Source organism: Hippopotamus amphibius, chromosome 5 (assembly GCF_030028045.1).
Source record: "Hippopotamus amphibius kiboko isolate mHipAmp2 chromosome 5, mHipAmp2.hap2, whole genome shotgun sequence".
Classification (NCBI taxonomy): Eukaryota; Metazoa; Chordata; class Mammalia; order Artiodactyla; family Hippopotamidae; genus Hippopotamus; species Hippopotamus amphibius.
Genome location: NC_080190.1, coordinates 43683130 through 43708720, shown reverse-complemented (window position 1 = coordinate 43708720; position 25591 = coordinate 43683130). Strand labels below are relative to the sequence as shown.

The 25591-nt window shown below is 33.8% G+C and overlaps 1 protein-coding gene across 17 annotated transcripts in view; it reads left to right on the top strand.

Annotated features, from left to right (window-relative positions):
* Positions 1-25591, top strand: part of PCDH15 (protocadherin related 15) — a 764244-nt gene that overhangs the window by 684508 nt on the left and 54145 nt on the right. For all 17 annotated transcript variants that reach the window (XM_057735541.1, XM_057735540.1, XM_057735538.1 and 14 more), the window contains one exon: positions 20151-20366. In XM_057735541.1, the coding sequence (XP_057591524.1) occupies positions 20151-20366 (216 nt within the window). The remainder of the gene's footprint in view (positions 1-20150; positions 20367-25591) is intronic.

Here is a 25591-nt window from a genome sequence, read left to right as displayed (position 1 = left end):
CTACTAGAATTCAAATTTCATCTAAGCAGATATCATGCTTTCTCATAAACTTAATGACATTATAGGTACATTGTGCTTAACATCTTAAAGTGGTGTTTGAAGTTTTATTTATTTTTACATATAGCTATGCCTTTTAACATGTTTAATCAAGACTTTCCATGTTTAATCATGACTTTTCCAAAGTGAAATATTGGGTCCGTCACCAGCAATTTTAGAAGATAAATGCAGTATGCGTGTGGCACGCTTTCTCTGTGGTTTCCTTGAGCTATTCTACATGTATTCTTTGTCATCATTCCCTTTAGCTATTTTTATATTATTGTATCTTATGTACTTTTAGAAAAGACTTCATGTCTATTCTGGAATTTTATGGGGTATATCTTAACAGATGATTACTAAGTACTTGTTTCTAAGAGTTTATGCATTCTAAGCCTGCATTTTCCCCTGTATAAGTTGAGAGATATGAACGAAGTACCATCACCAGTTTATGAGGCATGACATTTGTCCCTTTTAGTCTGAACAAGTACAAAATTATAGTTTTGCTGCTAGTATTATAAATGGATAAGACTACATCCATCTTTGTAGCCACAGATGGAGTGTCCAAATAAAATAATTCACATATATGTTTTATTCTCTTCTCTTCCCCTTCTCTGCAAAATGTCTTTTTATTGTACAGAAGAAAGATCTAAAATTATCTCATTTACATAGTAGTAACTCAGTTTACACTTGTTGGTTTGAATGTAACTTAAGAATTGCTTTAATTTTTTTTTTTTTTTTTGCTTAAAATAGGAATGGGACTAATTTTTCCAGGTTATAAATGTCTGAAGGATAAGAAAAGTTTGTATCCTTAAAGGTAGAGGAAAATAGCTCTCATAACTGGAAATTACCTTAAAAGAAGAGGGTTTGAGGACTTTTTATGGTTTTAAGTCATCAGGCATGTACATGAAGAAAAAGCAGTTTATGTGGTGAATGGCTGAATCATTTTGCCTTTCCTAAATTAATTGGTGGCCCATATATTTCAAAGTCTGATCACACTTTAGTGAGATTAGAAATGTATTTAATGGTTGCATGTCTTTCAGATGATTAAATGTCTAACAACCAAAGATATGAATGTGGACTATTATCTTTTGAATCAAGCTTGCATTTTCTTGTAGATTTTAAATATTGTTGAGCAGTGATGGTTATATATGCATTCCTCTATTATGTTTCGAGGACCATATCTTCCACCACCTGCTAGGAATATTGACACTCAATCAAAATTCTTCTGAAGGTGAGGACTGCATTGCAAACCCAGTTCCAATGATAATTCAGGCAAATAAGTATTACTTTTGTCTGAAATTGTCCTGAAATTTTTTAAGCCTCAATTTGATTTTGTGTTGTACTGACCTGACCCAGGAGACCTATAACACCAATTTTAGAAAAATGATAAAAATGAGTTTTTTAAAAGGTTTTTATTCATATTTCTCTAAATACACTTTAATTTTGAATTGCTTATTAGTACTGCCAATATGAAAAGTACTAGATTTCCCTAAAATGTATTGTTAAAAAAATTTATTTCCAAATAAATCATAAAGAATGGATGACTCTCCCTAATAATTCTAATGAATTTACATTAATGAAAACTAGCAGACCTGGAGCAAGACTAGGTACATAAAGAGAATATAATTTACATTGCTTAGTGTATAAGTCACCATATATCTGAGAATTACAAAGAGATTTTCAAAAAATTTTTTTTTCAAAAACAGTCACAGAAATGTTTGGATTTACAACAGTACATTCTAATGAGTAGGAATATAACTCTCTAGAGATTCTCATCAGGTAGATCCTGAAACTTTATGTGGTTTCTACACTAATTTTTGTAATGTTATATCTCTTTTTTATAGTGCCTCATTTTATTTGTTCCCAGGATTTTTTTTTTCCCCTGGCAGTCATGACCTCTTACAATCCCAGTAATCCATAAAAATACAAAGTCAAGGAGGTTCACAGTAATTTGAAAGACTGTATTACCACCTGAAGCCAACAGGCCCTAAGATATGCTACAATATCAAAGATCTCCAATACAGAGCATACAAAGAACTGACAAACTGATGAGTGAAAACAAAACAAAACAAAGAGCTCAAGCTAAAAACAGGAATCAGAGTGGAATAGACACTGCATAAAGATATGAAAATTGGCAAAAAACAATGTATAAAGAGTCATTCAACTTTACTACCTACTAGGAAATTACAAAATAAACCATAAAAAATCACTACACATTCATCAGGAAAGCTAAAATAAAAAAGACAAAACCAAATTTCAAAACAACTAAAGTTCTCAGATTTTGCTGATGGAGTATAAATTACTACAACATTTTGGGAAACAGTTTGACATCATCTACTAAGTGTGAACATATGTATATCCTCTAATTCATCATTTCTACTCTTAAGTTTTTACCCAGTAGAAATGCATACACATGCTCATAAGAGATATGTACAAAAAATCCATGATTTGTAGATGCATTAATTATTTGTAATACCAAAAAACTGCAAACAACCTCAATGTCCAGCAACAGTACATACATTAATATATGTAAGCAAATGAATTCAGACAAAAAATACAGATTTCTCTAACTCCAAAAACAGGAAAATCTAATTTAATCAGAATAGTTGTTACTCTTAAGGGGAGACTGATAACGCTCTATTTCTTGATCTAGATGCTGGTTATATCTAGAGATATAATTCAAAAAATAAAAATAAAGTTTTAAATGTTTAAAAATCTCTAAATTCATAAAAACAAAAGAGAGAAGTTTCTTCAACTTTCTGGTAATTCAAACTATTTTTCTTGGAAGATATAAAATAATTCTGACCAAAGTGGAGGAGTTCATATTTTTTTCATTAGCCCTCCATGTAGTTAATATTTAGGAATTATCTATTTTTAATTCTTAGCAAAACAATTCCACATAAATTTCTTATGATTTTTAGCAAGAAAGCATGTTTTGAGAAGATGGGACATTATGTTATTTGTGGCTGTGATGGAGAAATGCCAGTAACCAAGCATGGTACGTTGAATCTGGAAGATGGGGTTGGTAAAGGGAATGCAAGTTGGTATGAACAAGCACGTGGGATTATCTGGCTCTTGGTTTCAGAATCCAAAATTGTAAGCCAGAGAGACAAGATTTGGAACTCAAAATTGTGTAATCATATCCACAGGCCAGAAACAGATTGCTGAGTCCTCACAAGACACATGAGCACAGGCAAAAGCTTTGCTACTGTGTTATGATGCAGACTGACCAGGAATCCCAGCTGAGGAGGAAGAATAAGTGAGAGGGAACAGATTGAAGTCTTAGAAGAACCAAGTGAAAGAAGGATTTAGGTGTTCAGCAGAAAACAAGCATTACAGGAAAAGCAAAGTGTACCTCCCAGACCTAGTAAGCCCCAGAGGTGAGCTCAGAACACACTCACTGCAGGGTTCAGTAACTCTGAATAGGGCAAGGCCAGGTGATACTGAGGCAACCACTTTTGAGGGAGGGGCTTTTTGTAGGTTTACTATTCTGGGTTAGAGCTAAAATTGGAGAGTGGGATGAGACTGAGACCAAAAGTACAAAAAAAAAAAAAGCACACCTGTAGGTAGGAAATGAATAAAATAGGAATGCCTCTGCTCCTATGATGGCAGGAATGACTTAGGGAACTAGGGAACTTTTCATTTAAGTTGATACTGATTAAAGTCTAATCAAATATTATCAGTATGCTAAATCCCAAGATTATGAAATATCAAGTAAAAGAATAAAAAACATAAAGTCCATAAAAATAAAGTTTTGATGTTTAAATCTATATCTTTCCCAAAAACATAATGAAGAAAGCAAGTCTGGATTTTTATCCGGTAACCACTACTGGGCTGTGTAACCTTGGAAAAATTTCTTAATTTCTGTAAGATTCACATCTACAAGTGATGGCAATAATATCTAACAAAATTCTTATGGATGTGAATTTTTAAAATGCATAGAAAGCACTTAACACAGTGCCTGGCTCCCTGAAACCTCTCAATAAATGTTCAAAGTCATTATTAGTTATTTTATCTGAGTAGTTCTTTTTACCTATAAGATAATCATAATCTCAGACTCAAAATGTTCTTAATTCAGCATGCACAGTGCATATAAGTTATTAAAAGCACAATCTTGTTGAATGCTCAGGTATTTATTTTATCATTGCTCTTGAAACCAAATAGTAGACCTATCTTTCTAAAACTCATCTTTAGCATCAGTATAGAATACTAATTTTTCTTCTTACCTTAATGGTAGAATAAAGAATAATTGTAAAAGCTGAAAGTTAATATAAAAACATTCTCCTCCATTATGTAATGACTAGGTAAATTCCTTCTTTGAAATACACTTTAGTATACTATTTTCATTAAAATATCCCAATTAGAAGTAATCAATACAATTTCTTCAACTTTCATATTTTATTTTTTATTTATTTTATTTTATTTTATTAAGCTCTTTATTGGAATATAATTACACTCTTGTACTAGTTTTTGAGGTACACCAAAGTGAATCAGCTGTATTTATACATACATCCTCATATCCCTCCCTCCCATGATCCCCTCCCACCCTTCCTATCCTGGCCCTCTAAGTTATCACTCATCATTGAATTGATCTCCCTTTGTTATACAGCAACTTCCCACTAGCTATCTATTTTACACTTGGCAGTGTATCTATGTCTATGCTACTCTCTCACATTGTCCCAGCTTCCCGTTCGCCCCCCCAACCCTGTGTCCTCCAGTCCATTCTCTACATCTGCATCTTTATTCTTGCCCTGTCACTGGATTCATCAGTACCAATTTTTTAGATTCCATATATATGAGTTAGCATATGGTATTTGTTTTTCTTTTTCTGGCTTACTTTGCTCTGTATGACAGTCTCTAGGTCTATCCACCTCATTACATATAGTTCAATTTCATTCCTTTTTATGGCTGAGTAATATTCCATTGTATATATCCACGTCTTCTTTATGCATTCATCTGTTGATGGGCATTTAGGTTGCTTCCATGTCCTGACTATTGTAGATTGTGCTGCAATGAACATTATGGTACATGTTTCTTTTTGGATTATGGTTTTCTCAGGGTGTATGTCTAGTAGTGGGATTACTGGGTCATGTGGTAGTTCCATTTTTAGTTTTTTAAGGAACCTCCAAACTGTTTTCCATAGTGGCTGTACCAATTTACATTCCCACCAACAGTGCAGAAGAGTTCCCTTTTCTCCTCACCTCTCCAACATTTATTGTTTCTAAATGTTTTGATGATGGCCATTCTGACTGGTGTGAGGTGATACCTTATTGTAGTTCACAGAACTAGAACAAGAAATCTTGCAATTTGTATGGAAACGCAAAAGACCCCGAGTAGCCTAAACAATCTTGAGAAGGAAAGATGGAGTTGGTAGAATGAGGCTTCCTGACTTCAAACTATACTACAAGGCTACAGTGATCAAGACAGTATGGTACTGGCACAAAAATAGAAATGTAGATCAATGGAACAGAATAGAGAGCCCAGAGGTAAACCCACACACATATGGGCACCTTATCTTTGACAAAGGAGGCAAGAATGGAAAAAAGACAGCCTCTGCCATAAGTGGTGCTGGGAAAATTGGACAGCTACATGTAAAAGAATGAAATTAGAACACTTCCTAACACCATGCACAAAAATAATCTCCAAATGGATTAAAGACCTCAGTATAAGGCCAGACACTATAAAACTCCTAGAGGAAAACATAGGCAGAACACTCTATGACATCCATCCAAACAAGATCCTTTTGGACCCACCTCCTAGAATCATGGAAATAAAATCAAGAATAAACAAATGGGACCTCATGAAACTTAAAAGTTTTTGCACAGTGAAAGAAACCATAAACAAGACAAGAAGACAACCCTCAGAATGGGAGAAAATATTTGCCAACAAATCAACTGACAAAGGATTAATCTCCAAAATATACAAGCAGCTCATGCAGCTGAATACCAAAAAAGCAAATAACCCAATCCACAAATGGGCAGAAGACCTAAATAGACATTTCTCCAAAGAAGACATACAGATGGCCAACAAACACATGAAAAGATGCTCAACATCACTAATCATTAGAGAAATGCAAGTCAACTTGCATATTTTAAATGAGTTGGTCAGTGCTCCTACATAAGCAATGATCACATGGATATTTTTGAAACCTATTTATGAGTTTTAAAAGAGTAGTATTATCTTTACAGTGCATTATGAAGTATTTTTGTATATATTTGATTTGTCAGTAATTGTCAATGGCTTCATATTTCCCTTTCAGTAAGCCATAGCAAATTTAAGAAGAAAAAAAAATCTTTATATATACAGGTGTGAGCTTTAAAAAACAAAGCCTAACAGCACAGCTAAAAGAAATTTCAGCCTTCAGGTAGCACCAATATCAACTTATCGAGAGAACAGTTTTAAAAAGAATATTGGGTTATTTTTGGTCCTTATCATACCATACCATTCCATAGCAAACCACAAAACTGGGTGAGGTTATCTTCAGTAATTAACATATGTCTGAGAAGTAGAAAAAAATCTTGAAGTTCTCCTAAATAAAACAGAAACGTAATCAAGAAATCTGTAAAATTTCTTAAATAGGCTTTTTCAGAAAGAGGATACTAAAGCCATATAAGAAAATAATCCCAGACTGGAAAAAGCCAGCAATTTAAGAATGTTAAAGACATCCCTTAAATTCCCCCCTTGTAGATAGATATGGTCAAAAATACCATTTTTCAAAGAAAATGTATTAATAGAAAGTTCAGAACAGCGAAAAATTTATCTTTCAAGATTATAAAATGAACTATCTATTAAAAAGTTGAAAAATGAAGGAGTCCTTTCTCTGGCTTTAATGAATCAGAGCATGACACATAATCTTTCTTAGCACCTCCTGAGCATATTAACATTATGTTAATAATCATCATGAAAATTAGGGATAACTAATGATAAAAGGAAAAGAACACAATGAAAATGTGTAATCTCACCTTAATTTATAAGGGTCTGATTAGCACTAAATGCAGTTAAAATATTGAATTTTCCTTCAACATGTCATTTAATGGAGCAGCACGACCAGGATAAAGATATAAACAACTCTATTTCCTGCCAGGGTTTGTGTTCTGCTTTGTCCTGAAAGAGAGATGTGGAGATGAAGCTACTTGTCTTAATTCCTACTGAAACCTGATAGTATCTGCACAGAAGGGAAAAAATGAGAAATATTAAAATGCAATTTTTAATGAAATCTATTGGTTTAGTGTATCTCTCAGAAGCCTGGGAATAATCTTCACCCCACCAGAAACTTCTGTAGGTATGATAAGTCTGTTGGCAAATCCTGCATGGGCCTTAGAGTCAAAGATTACAAGCTCTGCTTACCAACTGTGTGATTTGAGGTCCTTAACCAAGTCCTCTGCAGTTTGGAATGCCATTTACAAAATGGCTTTAGTTCTTTCTACCTACCAGAGTTTAACAAAGTTAAATGATACTCTATTCATAAAGTGCTTAGCCTAATGCAGGACACTGATTATACCTTCAAGTTATTTCTGATGTTTTCCCAGATTTTTCTTGAATATAACCTTTTATTCATTACTGTTTTTCAGTGCTGACAACCAACCTACATTTCATTATTTCAGTCACTGTCAGTGCCAATTCATCATTGGCTGAAAAACTATTTAGATTAGAGCAAGTTAGCCAAAGGCAGTTAGGTTAAAGCTAGGTTGGCCAATGCTATTTTTTGGCCAAAACAAAACAATCATACAAACACATAAACAAAAATTAACAATTTTATTGTTACATATAAATGCTATCTAGCAACTATCTTTCAAGCTTTAACTTTGATGTTCTGTGGGGTGTTTTTATAACAATTTATAGGCTTTTTTTCTGTATGTAAATAATTTTACTTGATTATCATAATTTTTTATCCTACTCAATGTTATGTTTTATTTGAAATGGAAATAAACTCTCTTTTGTTTGAAATAAACAAAATTCTCAAAGGCTATTTAATGACTGAGAATACTAGGGTATAAAGTCATAAAGATGTAAATATAAAAGGACATATATAAAGATATTAACAGTGACAGTAAATGGATAAAATTATAGAGTTTTTAATATTCCTTAGTTAACTTGCGCTTATGTCTGTAATAAGCAAGAAGTAATAGAATATTTTATATATTAGGCACATTATAAAAGACTATTGGCCATTTATTACTTTATATCTTTACAAATAACACAGAGCAAGAATAATTATGTGGAAATGAGTTAGGAATTTTTAAAAAGGAAAATAGAGGCAAAAACAAAGACATTTTAATAATTTTGTAAAAGTAGATTGATAAATTATTACAATCCCATCCATGGTTCTCAAAGAATAAACCTATTCCAAAAACAAGCAATTGGAAATACTAACATTTTACCATGTAATCTAAAGATGAAATTGCAGTGTTGGCCACTCTGCTTTATAGCATGTTGTTTTGGGGCCAATTCACTTTAGAATTTCATTCAACAAAAGGCTACAGGAATTTTAGTTTAGTGTTACAGCTGTTTTTTCTTAGCAAACTTGTTAGATGGGACATATGGACATAAAATGTATCATGTTATAAAATAGAAAAAACATATATACATATATATGTGTATATATATGTGTGTGTGTGAGTGTATTTACATGCATATGTGTGTGTATATATACACACACACACACATATATATGTGTATAAAGAGAGAGAGGGAGAGAGTTCTAAAACACCACCAATTTAAGTGAAGAACATTGCAGAGAACTTTTGTTGAATGTGCTGTTCATATTAAAATATTTCAATTTATATATATTCAAGGAGACAGATTTTATTGTCATCCCATGTGCAAACTGCACCATTGCATTCGGTAAATACACCCTTCTTTACATTTAGTGTCACTTTAACAATATAAAAGGCTTTTCTTTTGGTATCCATTAGTTTCACCATAGCACTTTAAATTCAACATATTTTTGAAAGTTCTCAATTTATTTTCCAAGGTAAAAGGTTTATAAATTGAATTCTGTTTTCCCTTGACATACTCTTTTCCTATAAAGTGACGATAACGGTTTTTCTTTTTGTAGAAAAGCTTTTTGTTTGTGCTTGTTAATTTCTTATTAGTTAGGCAATAAAACATTGTCAAATAGAATGCAGAGAGTTCAACATGTGGATTTAATTTTCAAATGCTTGGCTATCTGTTTCCCCTGACTTTATACTAGAGTTAGTAATTGAAGGACAAGTAGGCTTCTTATACGTTATTCAAATACTAAACCTTTTTGCGTTAATGAAAAATGCCATTATGTAACTTTTAACCTTAACTCTGCCTTAACATTGGAAAAATATATGTCAGGATATTTACACGAAAAGATACTCAACCTTTTTATGCAAAAAGATGGTCCAAATTTATTCACAAATGAAGGACATACTGTGTTAAATAATCTAACGGTGGGAACAAAAAACGTTTAAAAAATTTATGTTCAAAAGGATTAAGCAAAAAAAACAGATATTCAATTTAAATTTAAATTTTTAAAATAGATTTTACCAGTCAATCTGGAAACTAAGTGACAAAAATATAAATGATGAGAAAATTAAGAATAATTAAAATTAAAAAAATATATAATGTTAACCTTGTTTCAAGAATCTTGTGTTCTTAAAATAGTAAATCATTTTATCTCCAGGTCAAATGACCTATACAGTTAAATATATCAAGATAAAAATTGTCTTCTCTATTGTAAGTTTTGGGCCAATGGGTTAAATCCATGACCATATAATTCTAAAATACATATTTTTCAAATGTGCAGGCTTGTTATGTGTAATATTCATAATGGCTGTTTGATTTGCATTCTAAATATTCCTGCTGTTGATAAACCCTTTCTCAAATGACAAGTTTAATCTCTGATAAGAATCTTATTACAGTAATATAACAGCAAAAGTCCTCTATTTAGATACTTACACTTTCTCATTAGTAAAAAATATGGCATTCATTAAAAAGACATTGATGAATATACTTTCTCAGTGGCAGATTGATTCTTTCAACAAACATTTCCTAACTACATTGTACATGCAAGGCAGTGGCCACTGAGGTTTATGAAATTCAAAGATGAATTAGAAAATATCCTGCTCTCAATGAATATACTGCCAAGTACAAAAACTAGAAACTAAGTAAGCATTTTCCTTTTTCAATGTACAAGAGGTAATAAGACCCAGAAGAAATAAGCTGGGCAGCTACAAAGTATTCATAGAAAAGATGGCAACAGTATAGTAAGAACAATAACTAATCTTGACTGTTTGTGCCAGGCACTGCATTTTACACCTCAGTGAATATTCACAGCCACCCTATTCAGCATGTCCTGTTTTCCTCACTTTACAATGAGGAGCTAAACCCTAGAGAGCTATTTGCCCAAGCTCATATAGCTGATAAGTGGTAAACTCAAGCTCACATTCATCACTTCCAAATATTGATCTCTGGTATTCTTCTGCTGACATTTCAGCCAAACATCATTTGACCACTTGCTGGACATGATACCAGAATAAAAGATATGAATAGAAACAAATTTCATGTGTAATGAGGACACAAATATTATAATATGCAAAGGTGAATGCTATACTAAAAATATATGTAAAATATACTACTGGAAACATGTAAGTGGAAGCAGCACTCCCTAGGGGACTCAGGACTTTAGTGCCTTTTTCAACAGTACATACATTCAATGTGCGTGTGTGTGGGTGCATGCATGCACACACACTTGTGCTGTAGTAGGGTCCAGGAGTGAATATCATGTGACCTGGCAGACAAGAGACATTTTTTTTAGTAATTTTATTGAGATACAATTGACATACAATAAACTGCATATATTTAAAGTGTACAATTTGATATTTTTTTCTTATTAGTAATGTATATATGGCAATTGCAATCTCCCAATTCATTCCCCCCCAACCCTCCCCGCTTTCCCCACATGGTGTCCATATGTTTGTTTTCTACATCTGTGTCTCTATTTCTGCCTTGCAAACTGGTTTTCCTATATTCCACATATATGTGTTAATATATGATACAGACAAGAGACATTTAAAGGGAGAAGAAGCCATGTGTGCAAAAGACTGGAATCATGAAAGAACATATATTGTTCAGGAAAAAATAAAAACTAGGTAATGTGGTTGGTTTTGGAGAAGTATAAATAGAGTAAATGTAGGGCAAGAAATTGAAATGTTAAACTGGGATCAGATTGCAAATATTTCATGGACTTGTCTTAAAGTTCATCTTCTGGGAGGTGGGAGTCATCAGTCATTTTTAAGATATTGCTGAATTTAAGAATGAGATAGGAGAGCCTGAAACTGGGCACCATCAGCTTGATGCACAGTCACTGAAGTGATAAATATTTCAGAGTAGAATTCAGAGGACTTGCTGATGGACTGGGGTGATATAAGACAGTTGAAGAGGTTACTGAGATTTTTAGCTCAGTTCAATCCAGAGGTGCTGATGCCCTTACCAGGCAAAGGGAAGATAGAAGGAGGAACAAGTATGGAAGCCAGAAGAAGGACTAGAGGGTGGGAGCCAAGAAGAAACTAAATTTGGTTTGGATTGATGGAATGTGATGTAACTAAGGAAGAACTAGAAAGTTAAAGACAATGAATAGGTAATTTAATTTCCTTTGAATGTTGAAGGATTTAGGGTTTGTAACTAGAGAATTCTTGCAAAAGTACAAATTTCTTAAACATTTTAATATAAATAAGTTTTCAGTGAAAATCCATAACATTTTATGATCCAAAATTAGCTTTTAAAAGCTAGCTTCCTCTCTCAAATAGAGGGCTGAAGTTGTGGGTGTATTTTCTTTTGATACTATGTCTGTTGAACAGAGTGCAGTCTCTTTCTTTTCCACATGAATGAGAAGTTAGAACAAATGATTTCAGAGTTCATTTCAAAGCATCATTGAAAAATATATAATCACATTATATTAGTAAGAATGAGGAAAAGAACAAATTATTTTTTGAAATAATATTTATTTTCCAAAATATCTACAAGGAAATGGAAAAACTAAAAAAATGTTCGTTATTACATAAATGGAAGACTTGCTTATTTTGAACTCTCATGCCTTCTGTAATACAGAATGTTTCAGTGTATAACTTTAAATATATATATAAAAGGAATATTTTGCTAATCTTCAGTTTGGTTTTTTGTTTAATTTTTTAAATAGATGTCATTGAGTGATATTTGGCACCACTCTTTAATTTGAGAGTAAACTTTGGCAAATTCTAACTATAATAAAATAATAAAACCACTGAAAATTCTGTAATTCTGTGTTGCATGATCTTACAAACCATTATTAAATTGTTTCTACTTCAAGTTGTGTTTTACTCATTAGAATATCTCTGAATTACATTAAACTTTTACTTAATGATAGTTAAGTAAATGATTAATGGGCATATTGAAATTAGGAATTATTTCTATTGGACTGTGGTCGATTTTTTTTTTGATGTTCTTATAAAAAACAAATACCAAGATTTCTTATTTAAAATATTTAAAATGTTTCTTTCCTCTCCTTTTTTTTTTTGTTTTTGCAGAAATCTTAAATAGCCTTCTAAATGGATCAATCTATCTGACACTTTCCGTATTTATATTTTATTATATGTTGGACATATTGCCTTTAAGGGCTTTAAAATGAAGGTTTCTTTGTAGTTCCTAAAAATACAAGAGCCAAGTTCAAGTAGTTTAAGAAGCCAAAGCTCTGTTCTTTTTGCCCCTTGCAAACACAGCTTGACATACTGACATTAGTCGTTGCTGATGTGAGGTTTGAGTATTTTCACCCCGGCATTCTAAAATATTTACACTGTATATCAGGGAGAGTGAGCCTTCAGTGCTGTAATGTTAACATGGGGTCTAACTGAGAAGCAAAAGTTAAAGTTAGCATTATTGGACTTTAATAAGCTTTGGAAGTTCTGCGGACATCACTAATTATTCCACTAATATTTCTGCATCCATAGTATTCATTTAGGCAACAGAGGGGAACAGTGATTTAGGCCGTGAGAAAATTAATGGGCTCACCTACTCCCCTGTATGATAGAAGCAATTATTTGGTGATTTTCTCTTAATGTTGGGCACCTGTGTGCATTAAAATTTCCAGATGAGGTCTTAGAAATGCGTAAGTGGTTTCCTGTGCCTTAGCTTTCATTTAAAAATATAATTACAGCAAGTATAATTATAATATTCATTTCTGACTTTCATTTTTTAAAAACAGCTCTAGACACAACTTTCCTGATTTTGCTCACTAAGAGAAACTCACAAAAGTCAGTGAGTCAGATCTTCCAGAGTCACATCTTCCAGATAATAATGGCTATGTCAGGAACCCAGTATAAAGTTTTGATTATAAAGAAGCTGACGGAAAGTAAGGTGACATTGATTCTTTAGTAAATTTGATTCATTTAGAGCTTTCATGGTAGATCAGTTTTAATTTTTAGGGATTAGTTTAGCCAAATTTGTTAGATGTCCTTTTATTACTATCTAAAAAATGATGGAATAGATTTATTTTTTTTCCCTTTCATAGAATATTTCTATGAATGTTTTCCAATTTTTATGGAAACAATGCAGGTTATATACATAATAGTTTATTTAAAAAAAAACCTCTTGCATTAGATTGGAAAAATTAATATTGTCAAAATGACTATACTACCCAAGGCAATCTACAGATTCAATGCAATCCCTATCAAATTACCAATAGTATTTTTCAGAGAAGTAGAACAAAAAATCTTAAAGTTTCTATGGAGACACAAAAGATGCTGAATAGCCAAAGCAATCTTGAGAAAGAAAAATGGAGCTGGAACAATCAGGCTCCCTGACTTCAGACTATACTACAAAGCTACAGTCATCAAAACAGTATAATACTGACACAAAAATAGAAATATAGATCAATGGAACAGGATAGAAAGCCCAGAAATAAACCCATGAACCTATGTTCAATTAATCTATGACAAAGGAGGCAAGACTACGCAATGCTGGAAAGACAGTCTCTTCAACAAATGGTGCTGGGAAAACTGGACAGCTACATGTAAAAAAAAAAAGAAATTAGGTCATTCTTTAACACTATACACAAAAATAAGCTCAAAATGGATTAAAGATCTAAATGTGAGACCAGACACTATAAAACTCCTAGAGGAAAACAGCCAGAATACTCTCTGACAGAAATCGCAGCAGTATCATTTTCGATCCATCTCCCAGAATAATGGAAATAAAAGCAACAATAAATGGGACCTAATTAAACTCAAAAGCTTTTGCACAGCAAAGGAAACCATAAACAAAGTGAAAACACAACCCACAGATTTGAGAAAATATTTGCAAATGATGTTACCAACAAAGGATTAGTCTCCAAAATTTACAGACAGCTTATATCATCAAGACAAACAACACAATCAAAAAATGGGCAGAGGATCTAAATAGACGTTTCTCCAAAGAAGACATACAGATGGCCAAGAGGCACATGAAAAGATGTTTAACATCACTAATTATTAGAGAAATGCAAGTCAGAACTACAATGAGATATCACCTCACTCCAGTCAAAGAAGCTATCATCAAAAAATCCACAAACAATAAATGATGGAGAGGGTGTGGAGAGAAGGGAACCCTTGTACACTGTTGGTGGAAATGTAAATTGGTACAGTCACTATAGAGAACATTATGGAGGTTCCTTAAAAAACTGAAAATAAAGCTACCCTGCAATCCCACTCCTGGGCATATATCCAGTAAAAAATATGGTTCTAAAGGATACATGCACCCCAGTGTTCATTGCAGCACTGTTTACAATAGCCAAGACATGGAAAAAAGCTAAATGTTCATCAACAGAGGAATGGATAAAGAAGATGTGGTACACATATATACAATGGAATATTACTCAACCATTAAAAAGAATGAAAAAGTGCCATTTGCAGCAACATGGATGGACCTAGAGACTGTCATACTGAGTGAAGTAAGTCAGATAGAGAAAGAGAAATATCGTATGATATCCCTTATGTGCTAATCTAAAAAGAAAAGATAAAAAACTGAACTTATTTACAAAACAGAAATAGACTCACAGACTTAAAAGAATCAACTTACAGTTACCAGGGGGAAGGATGGGGGGAAGGGATAGGGAGTTTGGGATGACATGTACACACTCCTATATTTAAAATGGATAACCAACAAGGACCTACTGTATAGTACAAGGAACTCTGCTCAGTCTTATGTGGCAGCCTGTATGGGAGGGGAGTTTGAGGGAGAATGGATACATGTATATGTATGGCTGAGTTACTTTGCTGTGCACCTGAAGTTATCACGACATTGTTAATAAAAAGTTTGGGGGAAAAAAAAACCACTTGGCTGTTTTGCTCTATTCATGTTTGAGTTCACTAATGACATATTAGGCAAAGCATTTTCTTCCAAACTTGTTCTTAGCATCGCCAGAATGCATCAGGCCCAACTTTTGCTCTGTCATTCAGTTTACTAATACTCTTGTGCCCTATGCCTAATCTTCTAACAACTTCAGCTATGAGGTTTTTATTTCAATTGTTATTTTTTCATTTCTTAGAAGACCTGTTTTACTTATGTTCAACTATTCTCATTTTATTTATAGTTTAAAGATCTCTGTTATTTAATGAAACATACTGAACATTTACTTTGTGCTTTGTGTCTGCTAACTCAAATATCTAAAGCCTTTGTGGGTACAACTTTGATGTTTTTATCTCAACAGATTCTTTTTTCATGATATTTTGTTTCTTGTTCACTGTGAGAATTATTTGACTTTCTTTTCACCTTTCTTGAAACTTATTTGTTAGAATTATTTAAGGCATAAGTTGTAGGTAGCTTTTTTTAAAATTTTATTTATTTACTTTTTGGCTGTATTGGGACTTTGTTGCTGCATGCAGGCTTTCTCTAGTTGCTGAGAGTGGGGCTACTCTTCGTTGGGGTGCTCAGGCTTCTCATTGCAGTAGCTTCTCTTGTTGTGGAGCATGGGCTCTAGGTGCACGGGCTTCAGTAGTTGTGGCATGAGGGCTCTAGAGCACAGGCTTAGTAGTTGTGGTGCATGGGCTTGGTTGCTCCAAGGCATGTGGGATCTTCCCGGACCAGGGATGGAACCTGTGTCACGGCATTGGCAGGCAGATTCTTAACCACTGTGCCACCAGGGAAGTCCCTATAGGTACCTTTTTTGAAAAAGTGCTTGCTTCTGTGAGGAGGTTAGGCCATTATCAGTCAAACATTAGTCTCAGGAGGTTAGGCCATTATCAGTCAAAGATTAGTCTCTCAAATTCTCAGCTGTGGTTTTTCTCTTCATTTAGGTAGAGTTCAGGACCACGGAAATTACAAATTGATAATATTATGGTTTGAGCTGAGCAAACAGGCAGTGTGTGAATAAAGGCTGCAAACTCCAATGAAGACTTGTGTTGATTATAGATTGAGTCTCAAGGAAGTTTTGGGTTGGGGGGGTGGTGGTGTTTTTTGTTTGTTTTTTCTCCACTGCATTAAACATCAAGGTTTAAACCAGGCAGTTTTCTTTTTAGAAAACTGGGTGGTAGTGGCAGTGGTGGCTGTAAAGGAGGGTTTTCTCATTTTAAGGGTGAATGAATTTCTTAAAATGAGAATTTAGCATTCTTGATAGTGGAGTCTTATTAGAGTCACTTCTATTAGTGGGCCTTAAATTTAAAGTTCACCTAGATCAGCAGAAATCCTCTAAGTGAAACTACCATCAGTACTAAGCTGTTTGTATTCTTCCTTTCACTTAGTTGTTGACCTGTGTATTTATTATTTTCTTCTTATCTCCTTGATATGTCTAGGAAAAATTCTTAAGATCTTTTATCTAGCATTTAATGTTGTTTTCCCTGGGATTTTAGTCCTGGTACTTAGTCTGACATATTGAATGTAGTGGTTATAGTATAGGTTTTAGAATGAGACCTACCCATCTTTGCTATCAGCTACCTTTGTGATTATGAGCAAGTTACTAATCTCTGTTCCTCCATCTCTTCACCTATAAAATAATAACAATAAAACTTACTCAGTAGAAAGGATGGCATGAGATTATGTATGAATAGTATTTACATAGCACCTGGAAAATTATAATTGCTCAATGCGTGTTAGCTTACCACAGCAGCAATAACATAACATGATACAAATAATGTAAATAGACTTCGTGGTTTAAAGAGTACTTGACTGGTTGTTGACCCGAGACTGACCCAGCCTCATTCACTGGCTTTAAGTGACCCTCCGCAGTTCAAACCCATGTTGTGCAAGAGTCAAATGTATATAGGTTTTGGTTTTAAATCATGTGTTTATTGAAAATTGAATACAGTTAAACTTGAAAATCCTTTAAATTGATCATAAGTAGAGTACCTATTGGAATTTTTATCATTCATGTTTTTATCATTGTATTTGGGGAAGAAAAAAACAAACACAAAAGAAGCAGACTCAGAGATATAGTGAACAGTCCATTGGTTACCAGTGGGGGGAGAGAAAGGGGGACGGGCAATACAGGGGTAGGAGAAAAAAAAGGAGTTATTATGGGATTATATAAAATCATCTGTGTGAAACTTTTAAAAATTGTGAAGCACTATAGAATTTAAGAACTCTTTTATTCAATTAAAAAAAATGATCCAATAAACATGATTTTTTTAAACCCTGTATCTCATTTTCACAATCTGTTCCTAATGTACATTTTAAAAGATATTTCTGAGTTAACCAAATTTTTGTATTAAATGATTATTTGTTTCAGGAAAGGTATGTTTAAAAACACCTTAATCTGTTAAGGTAAAATATGGCACTTTATGGTTATAATAATTTAATAAATGAGGAATAGAGCAAAGTGAAATTACTTGTTTATTGAAATTGGAAGTTAATCAGTAAGAACTGTGCAAAGAAACTTAATATACCAAGCAATCATGATGATTTTACTGTAACTGCCTTTTCTAAATGTGATTATGTTGTGATACAGGGTTTATTTTAAAATATTCAGGTTTAGAATCTTACAACACAGAGTTGAGTAAAAGGAGTTGGGTAGAAAACAGACCATATATTATGATCCCATCAATATAAAATTTTAAAAATAGGCATACGTAATTAATGGTGTTAGAAGTCAAGATAGTAGTTTCTCTGGAACTGGATGTGGCTGGAAGGACATGATGGACATTCTGGGATGCTGGTAATGTTTTATTTCTTGATACAGGTACTGGTCCATTGGATGTGTATATTTTGCAAATTTTTATTGAGCTATATATTGATGATCTGTACATTTTTGTGCCAGTTTCTTGTACCTCAGTAAAGTTTTCATTAATGGTAAAATGTTTATTTCGGGGGAATAACCCATGTTAATCATAAGTGAAAGGATAATATTCAACCAAATGTTTGATTCAGCATGTCTTAAATTTGCTTATAGTATATAAAAGAAATGTCTTTGATTACTAAATTCAAACTCTGATTTTTAATGTTAGTTGGGAATGTTCTTTTTATTTCTTGCTCTATACTTTGTTAAATGAATAAAAACCTGTGTTTAAAGCTTAAAAATAAACACTTTGATAACTATTTTTTCTTTCTTTTTTTTCTCTTTAGTGATAACGTGACCTATGTTGGAATCTAATTACTATTTCTCTAATGCAGAAACTAAGTTCTGCCATTACGTAAAACATACAAAGCATTTAAAGAGATGAACTGGTGGTTCTAGCTTGTCCTATTTTAAAGCTGAGAATTTTAACTTACAAATTTCAAGAAATATTTTATCCTGAAGCAAAATATATGGATTCTTTTACTTTGTTACCTTGTCTAACAGATAGAGTTATCCTGAAATATTTTAAATAGTTAAGCACGTATATAGAATTTAGAGCTAGAGATTCAAACTTATGCTGAATCTCAACACACATTTGCAGTTGTTTATTATTATTGTCATTACTTGTAGCCCAACTTTACCACTTTGTAGCCTTTGGCTATTTACATTTAATAAAAAACTCACATTTCACTTCCTTAGTCACATTAGCCTCATTTCAAATGTTCAGTGGTTATATGTGGCTAGTGGCTACTGCATTGAACAGAGGACATGTAGAGCATTTCCATCATTGCAGAAAGTTCTTTTGGACAGCATTAATTTATGTAACTACAATAATATATTCTTCAGAGAGTTTTAATTATATTAAACAAAAATATTTTTGTAGAATCGTTGGCATTGTAATGGTAAATCAGAAATGCTTGATATCTGGTATTTAATCATAATATTTAATAAAATAAGAATAATCAGATAAATATAATAATTATAATATAAATGTTACATCTCTAGTATCATCAATAAAGTTACATAGCTTTGTATAAACTCACTAAGACTATCTTATCCACCATTCCTCTTTCAAATATTTCACTGTGACATAATTCTCAAATTGGCATTCTGAAAAATTTCCCTGAAGTAGAAACCATAGGGCCAGGCTAATATTATTGTGCTCACAACTATATTTTTAAAAAAGTATTCTAAGCAACAACTTCTGTTAAAATTCTTAATGTGAAGAAACTTCAACATGTGGAACACACGTACCTATGACCAGAAACAAATCTGCTTAATCAGGATACAAGTGATGAAAAAGGAGGCTGAACTGGTGTTCTAACCCTCTCTATTTATGATACCGCATTAACTAATTAGGATCTCTTTATAGAGCTTTAGATTTATTGTTTAAAAGCTCTAAACACTGTCCTGTTGTCATTTGAGATATTTTAGTTCACTATTTTTTTCCCCTTTAGGAAATAAGTTAGATCAAAAACACAATTACATGCTATGCCTGTTACACAAGACAATGGTTAGGTAAACAAACAGTTTCATCCTTAAACCAATTTGGATCTCAGCCCAGAGTTGAAACCATTAAACTTGCCAATCAAAACACTTGGTTCATCAACTGGACTGAATTAGTGTCTCTGTCCCTTGTGTTTGGGTTCAGCAGTCATTATCTTTCTCATAATAGCCATTCAACCCTGTGTATACAAAGTCTATAAATCTATGTAACAGTATTTAGAAAAATATAACCTTAGGAGAGCTTTATTGTGTTATTATTACACAAGAAACAGTCTTAGAAACAGAAACAAGCCTTTGAATAAAGGTTTTGTTTTTTTTTTTCCGGCTTATTAATTTAAAACCTGTGTTTTTTCCCTCCTAGGCTACTGATAAAGATACCGGCAATTATAGTGCCATGGCATACAGACTCATAATACCACCAATTAAAGAGGGAAAAGAAGGCTTCGTGGTGGAAACATACACAGGGCTTATCAAAACAGCTATGCTCTTCCATAATATGAGGAGGTCTTACTTCAAGTTTCAAGTCATCGCAACGGACGACTATGGGAAGGGCTTGAGTGGCAAAGCAGATGTTCTTGTGAGTAGATAGACCTTGAGATAAAGGGGGCACATGCAGTACTAACCAGGAGTCAGTGTTTCAACTTTTAGAACTTTTAAGTGTTTGAAATAGGTTTTCTAAGACATCAATGTGATTAATTTTCATCCAGGTTGTTAATATATATAGTTTAGAGTATTAAAAAGTACAGCTTTATGGTGGTTTATTTTTTTTGACATTTCAGAAATGCATCATATTGTTTTTAAATATGACTGTGACAGCCATGTCTTAAGCACTGGTTTTCTGTTTGCTCTGTAGATCTCATTTCTAATATAAAGTTGGCTGGAGCCACTTACAATTTTAAAATGCTTCACAGAATTGTCCTGTAGAAATTAAAATATATGAAATTTTTATTACTGTTTAAATTACTTTTAGGCCTTTTGTAATTAAGAAAACAAAAGGAAATGTATTGGAGCAATTTATATTCCAGCAGAGGTGATTTCCTTGTTTTACCAAACTCCTCATTGGTGACATTGGTGATCCTTGACTAAGTTATGTTTGGCTTCAGTTAATAATATCACTTTTTCACTCTGACTTTTTCTTAGGCTGTACACAAGCTCAGTGGTAGGTTATTACCAGGGGCAGTCTGACATTGGCATTTATTTAAATTGTTCAGCAGCAAAGCATCTATCCTATGGAATTGCAGCCAACTTTGGGAGTGTGAATTATTTAAACTTTTTTCTGATGAAACTAGTAAAAGCTATATGTATCATTACCATTGTAAACACTTGTCATTAAAAATATTAAAACTTTTTCCTAAAATAATGGGAAATCATTGAAAAAAAAGTAAAGGTGAGTGAAGATACAATTTTTAATTTAGATAAAACCTTCTTACTTAATGCAAATCTGGGTCTCCCCTGAGGATGCTACTTCTACTGCTGCTTTCTTAAGCAGTAGCTTTTTTTTTTCTTTCGGTTTTTATTGGGGTATAGTTGTTTTACACTGTTGTGTTTGTATTATTTTCTGTTTTGTTTGTCACAGACTTTGTACTACCCACTGGCAGTGTAGGATCCTCAGTGTACAACATCGATGCTTCTAGACCCTCCTTCCTAAGAATCAGCCTTGGTTCTCATCATCTGACTATCACTCGCTGCCTCACTTTATTGTTGGGGTCTTCCAGCCCCTCGATCAATTCCCAGCACATCTCAATGAGTTTCACTCCTGAGTTACTTTCTCCAAAGATCCTCTTGTCCTGAGTTTTGACAATTTCATTATATGCAGAGATGATTCTTCCAATATCCTGAATTTACAATCTCTTGAATGCCTTTCCTCCAATGGCTTTACTCTCCATCTGGTTGTAACCACTTAAAACCTGAGTTATTTTTGCCATTACCACTACGGGCACCCTCTCCATAAGCTCCGTTTCAAACCTCTCACTCTTTGAACATCATACTGGATGTGTTCAGCTAACACCAGCTCTCATTTATCTCCACCAGACTTTCCATCTATTTTCTGTTTATCCTACTGTGTTTTCATTTCTCCCTCTACCCCTCATGTTTTCTCTTTCCTGCTTGCCAGATTTATAGTGCATTATCAATTATTATAAGCATTCAGTCTCATAAAAATTCAACTTCCTTGCCCTCTCTCCTTATATCACACTCACTTGGAAAAAACATAACTCTAGTTAATTCCCACTTTCTCCTTTCTCCGGACCTATATCCATGCTGAATGCCTGCAAAAACATATACAATTATATAGTTAGTCCTACTTTAAATTGATGATGAAAGCCCCCAAGTGAGCTCTTATGTTGTCGAATAACCACACTATATTTCCTGGTCCATTCATGTTCTTTCTCTCCTGGAAGAGCTTCTCTCTCACAATCCTCCAATGTTTCATCATCCTCACTGTTGCCTACCTGGCATCCTATTTCACTGAAAGATAAGCCATTTAGAAGATGTTTCTACAACTCCTGCCACTAAATCCACCTACCTACCAATATTTTCACCAACATTCTTTGCCTTATTTACTGTTTGTTTAGATGAATTCTCTATGTTTTCACCTGGAACCATTACTTCTACGTGTGCAACAGATTCAAATCTGCTCACCAGCACTAGGCCACTGTTTCAGCAACTCTCCTACTTCTTTTATACATTGTCAGTAACAATATCCCCTCTTTATTTGATTATTCCCATAACTCTGCTATTTTTCCTATCTTCAAAAATTATAAAGAAAAATCCTCATGACCTACGTCTCCTTCCAGCTACCACTCCATTTCTGGAAAAATTCATTTTTAGAGCCAACTCTAATTTCTCACCATATAATCTCTCTTAAACCCTCTTGAATAAAAATTTGTCTCTCAACACTCATCCAAAACTGCTTATGTCCGCATCATCAGTGGCTTTCACTTATTAAATGTGCTAGTAATTTCAGTCTTCATCTTAGTTGAACCATCAGCAGTAGCTGATTCTTACCTTTCCTAGGCTTTCCGGACACCATTCTCTCTTGCTTTTCTCTTCCCTCACTGTTCATTCTTTCTCAGTCTCTTTTGCTGTCATTTTCTTCTCCTGACATTTTGGTCGATGTTTCTTAGAACTCAGACATTAATTCTCTTTTCTATCTGCACTCTCTAAACTCATTCAGTCCCACAAACTTTAAAATATTGTCTATATATATATATATATATAAAGTCTCAAATTTATATCTTCATTTCAAAGCTCATTCCTGAACAGCAAATTCGTATATATCACTGTATATTCAACGTTACACTTGAATATCTACCAAAGATCTATTTAATGTTTCCTAAGCTGAACTCCTCTTTCTTTTTTTTTTTTTAATTATTTTTTTGGGGGTACACCAAGTTCAATCATCTGTTTTTACACACATATCCCCGTATTCCCTCCCTTCCTTGACTCCCCCCCGCCTCGAGTCCCCCCCACCCTCCCCGCCCCAGTCCTCTAAGGCATCTTCCATCCTCGATTTGGACTCTCTTTGTTATACAACAACTTCCCACTGACTATATATTTTAGAGTTGGTAGTATATATATGTCTATGCTACTCTCTTGCTTCGTCTCAGCTTCCCCTTCACCCCCCGCCCCCTCCCAAACCTCGAGTTCTCCAGTCCATTCTCTGTATCTGCGTCCTTGTTCTTGTCACTGAGTTCATCAGTACCATTTTTAGATTCCGTATATGTGAGTTAGCATACAATATCTGTCTTTCTCTTTCTGACTTACTTCACTATGTATGACAGACTCTAGGTCTATCCACCTCATGACATATAGCTCCATCTCATCCCTTTTTATAGCTGAGTAATATTCCATTGTATATATATGCCACATCTTCTTTATCCATTCATTTGTTGATGGGCATTTCGGTTGCTTCCATGTCCTGGCTATTGTAAATAGTGCTGCAATAAACATTATGGTACAAGTTTCTTTTGGGATTATGGTTTTCTTTGGGTATATGCCCAGGAGTGGGATTACTGGATCATATCGTCGTTCTATTTGTAGTTTTTTAAGGAACCTCCAAATTGTTTCCCATAGTGGCTGTACCAACTTACATTCCCAACAGTGCAGGAGAGTTCCCTTTTATCCACACCCTCTCCAACATTTGTTGTTTCCAGATTTTGTGATGATGGCCATTCTGATTGGTGTGAGGTGATACCTCATTGTGGCTTTGACTTGCATTTCTCTGATGAGTAGTGATGTTGAGCATCTTTTCATGTGTTTGTTGGCCATCTGTATGTCTTCTTCGAAGAAATGCCTATTTAGGTCTTCTGCCCATTTGTGGATTGGGTTATTTGCTTTTTTGGTATTAAGCTGTATGAGCTACTTGTATATTTTGGAGGTTAATCCTGTCTGTTGTTTCACAGGCAATTATTTTTTCCCATTCTGAGGGTTGCCTTTTAGTCTTGTTTATGGTTTCTTTCGCTGTGCAAAAGCTTTTAAGTTTCATGAGGTCCTATTTGTTTATTCTTGATTTTATTTCCATGATTCTAGGAGGTGGGTCCAAAAGGATCTTGCTTTGATGGATGTCCTAGAGTGTTCTGCCTGTGTTTTCCTCTAGGAGTTTGATAGTGTCTGGCCTTACATGTAGGTCTTTAATCCATTTGGAGTTTATTTTTGTGTATGGTGTTAGGAAGTGTTCTAATTTCATTCTTTTACATGTTGCTGTCCAATTTTCCCAGCACCACTTATTGAAGAGGCTGTCTTTTTTCCATTGTATACTCGTGCCTCCTTTGTCAAAGATAAGGTGCCCATATGTGTTTGGGCTTACTTCTGAGTTCTCTATTCTATTCCATTGATCTTCCTTTCTATTTTTGTGCCAGTACCATACTGTCTTGATCACTATGGCCTTGTAGTATAGTTTGAAGTCAGGAAGCCTGATTCCACCAACTCCATTTTTCCTTCTCAAGATTGCTTTGGCTATTCAGGGTCTTTTGCGTTTCCATACAAATTGTAAGATTTCTTGCTCCGGTTCTGTGAAAAATGCCATGGGTAATTTGATCGGGATTGCATTGAATCTGTAAATTGCCTTGGGTCATACAGTCATTTTCACTATGTTGATTCTTCTAATCCAGGAACATGGTATGTCCCTCCATCTGTTTGTGTCGTCTTTGATTTCTTTCATCAATGTCTTAAAGTTTTCTGCATACAGATCTTTTGCCTCCTTAGGCAGGTTTATTCCTAGGTATTTTATTCTTTTTGTTGCAATGGTGAATGGGAGAGTTTCCTTAATTTCTCTTTCTGCTCTTCTGTTGTTAGTGTATAGGAATGCAAGAGATTTCTGTGCATTCATTTTGTATCCTGCTACTTTACTAAACTCATCCATTAGTGCTAGCAGTTTTCTGGTAGAGTCTTTAGGGTTTTCTATATATAAATATCATGTCATCTGCAAAGAGTGACAATTTTACTTCTTCTTTTCCAATTTGGATTCCTTTAATTTCTTTTTCTTCTCTGATTGCTGTGGCTAAAACTTCCAAAACTATGTTGAATAATAATGGTGAGAGTGGACACCCTTGTCTTGTTCCTGTTCTTAGAGGGAATTCTTCTAGTTTTTCCCCATTGAGAACGATGTTGGCTTTTGGTTTTTCATATATGGCTTTGATTATGTTGAGGTAATTTCCTTCTATGCCCATTTTCTGGAGAGCTTTTATCATAAATGGATGTTGAACTTTGTCAAAAGCTTTTTCTGCATCTACTGAGATGATCATATGGTTTTTATCCTTCAATTTGTTGATATGATGTATCACGTTGATTGATTTGCATCTA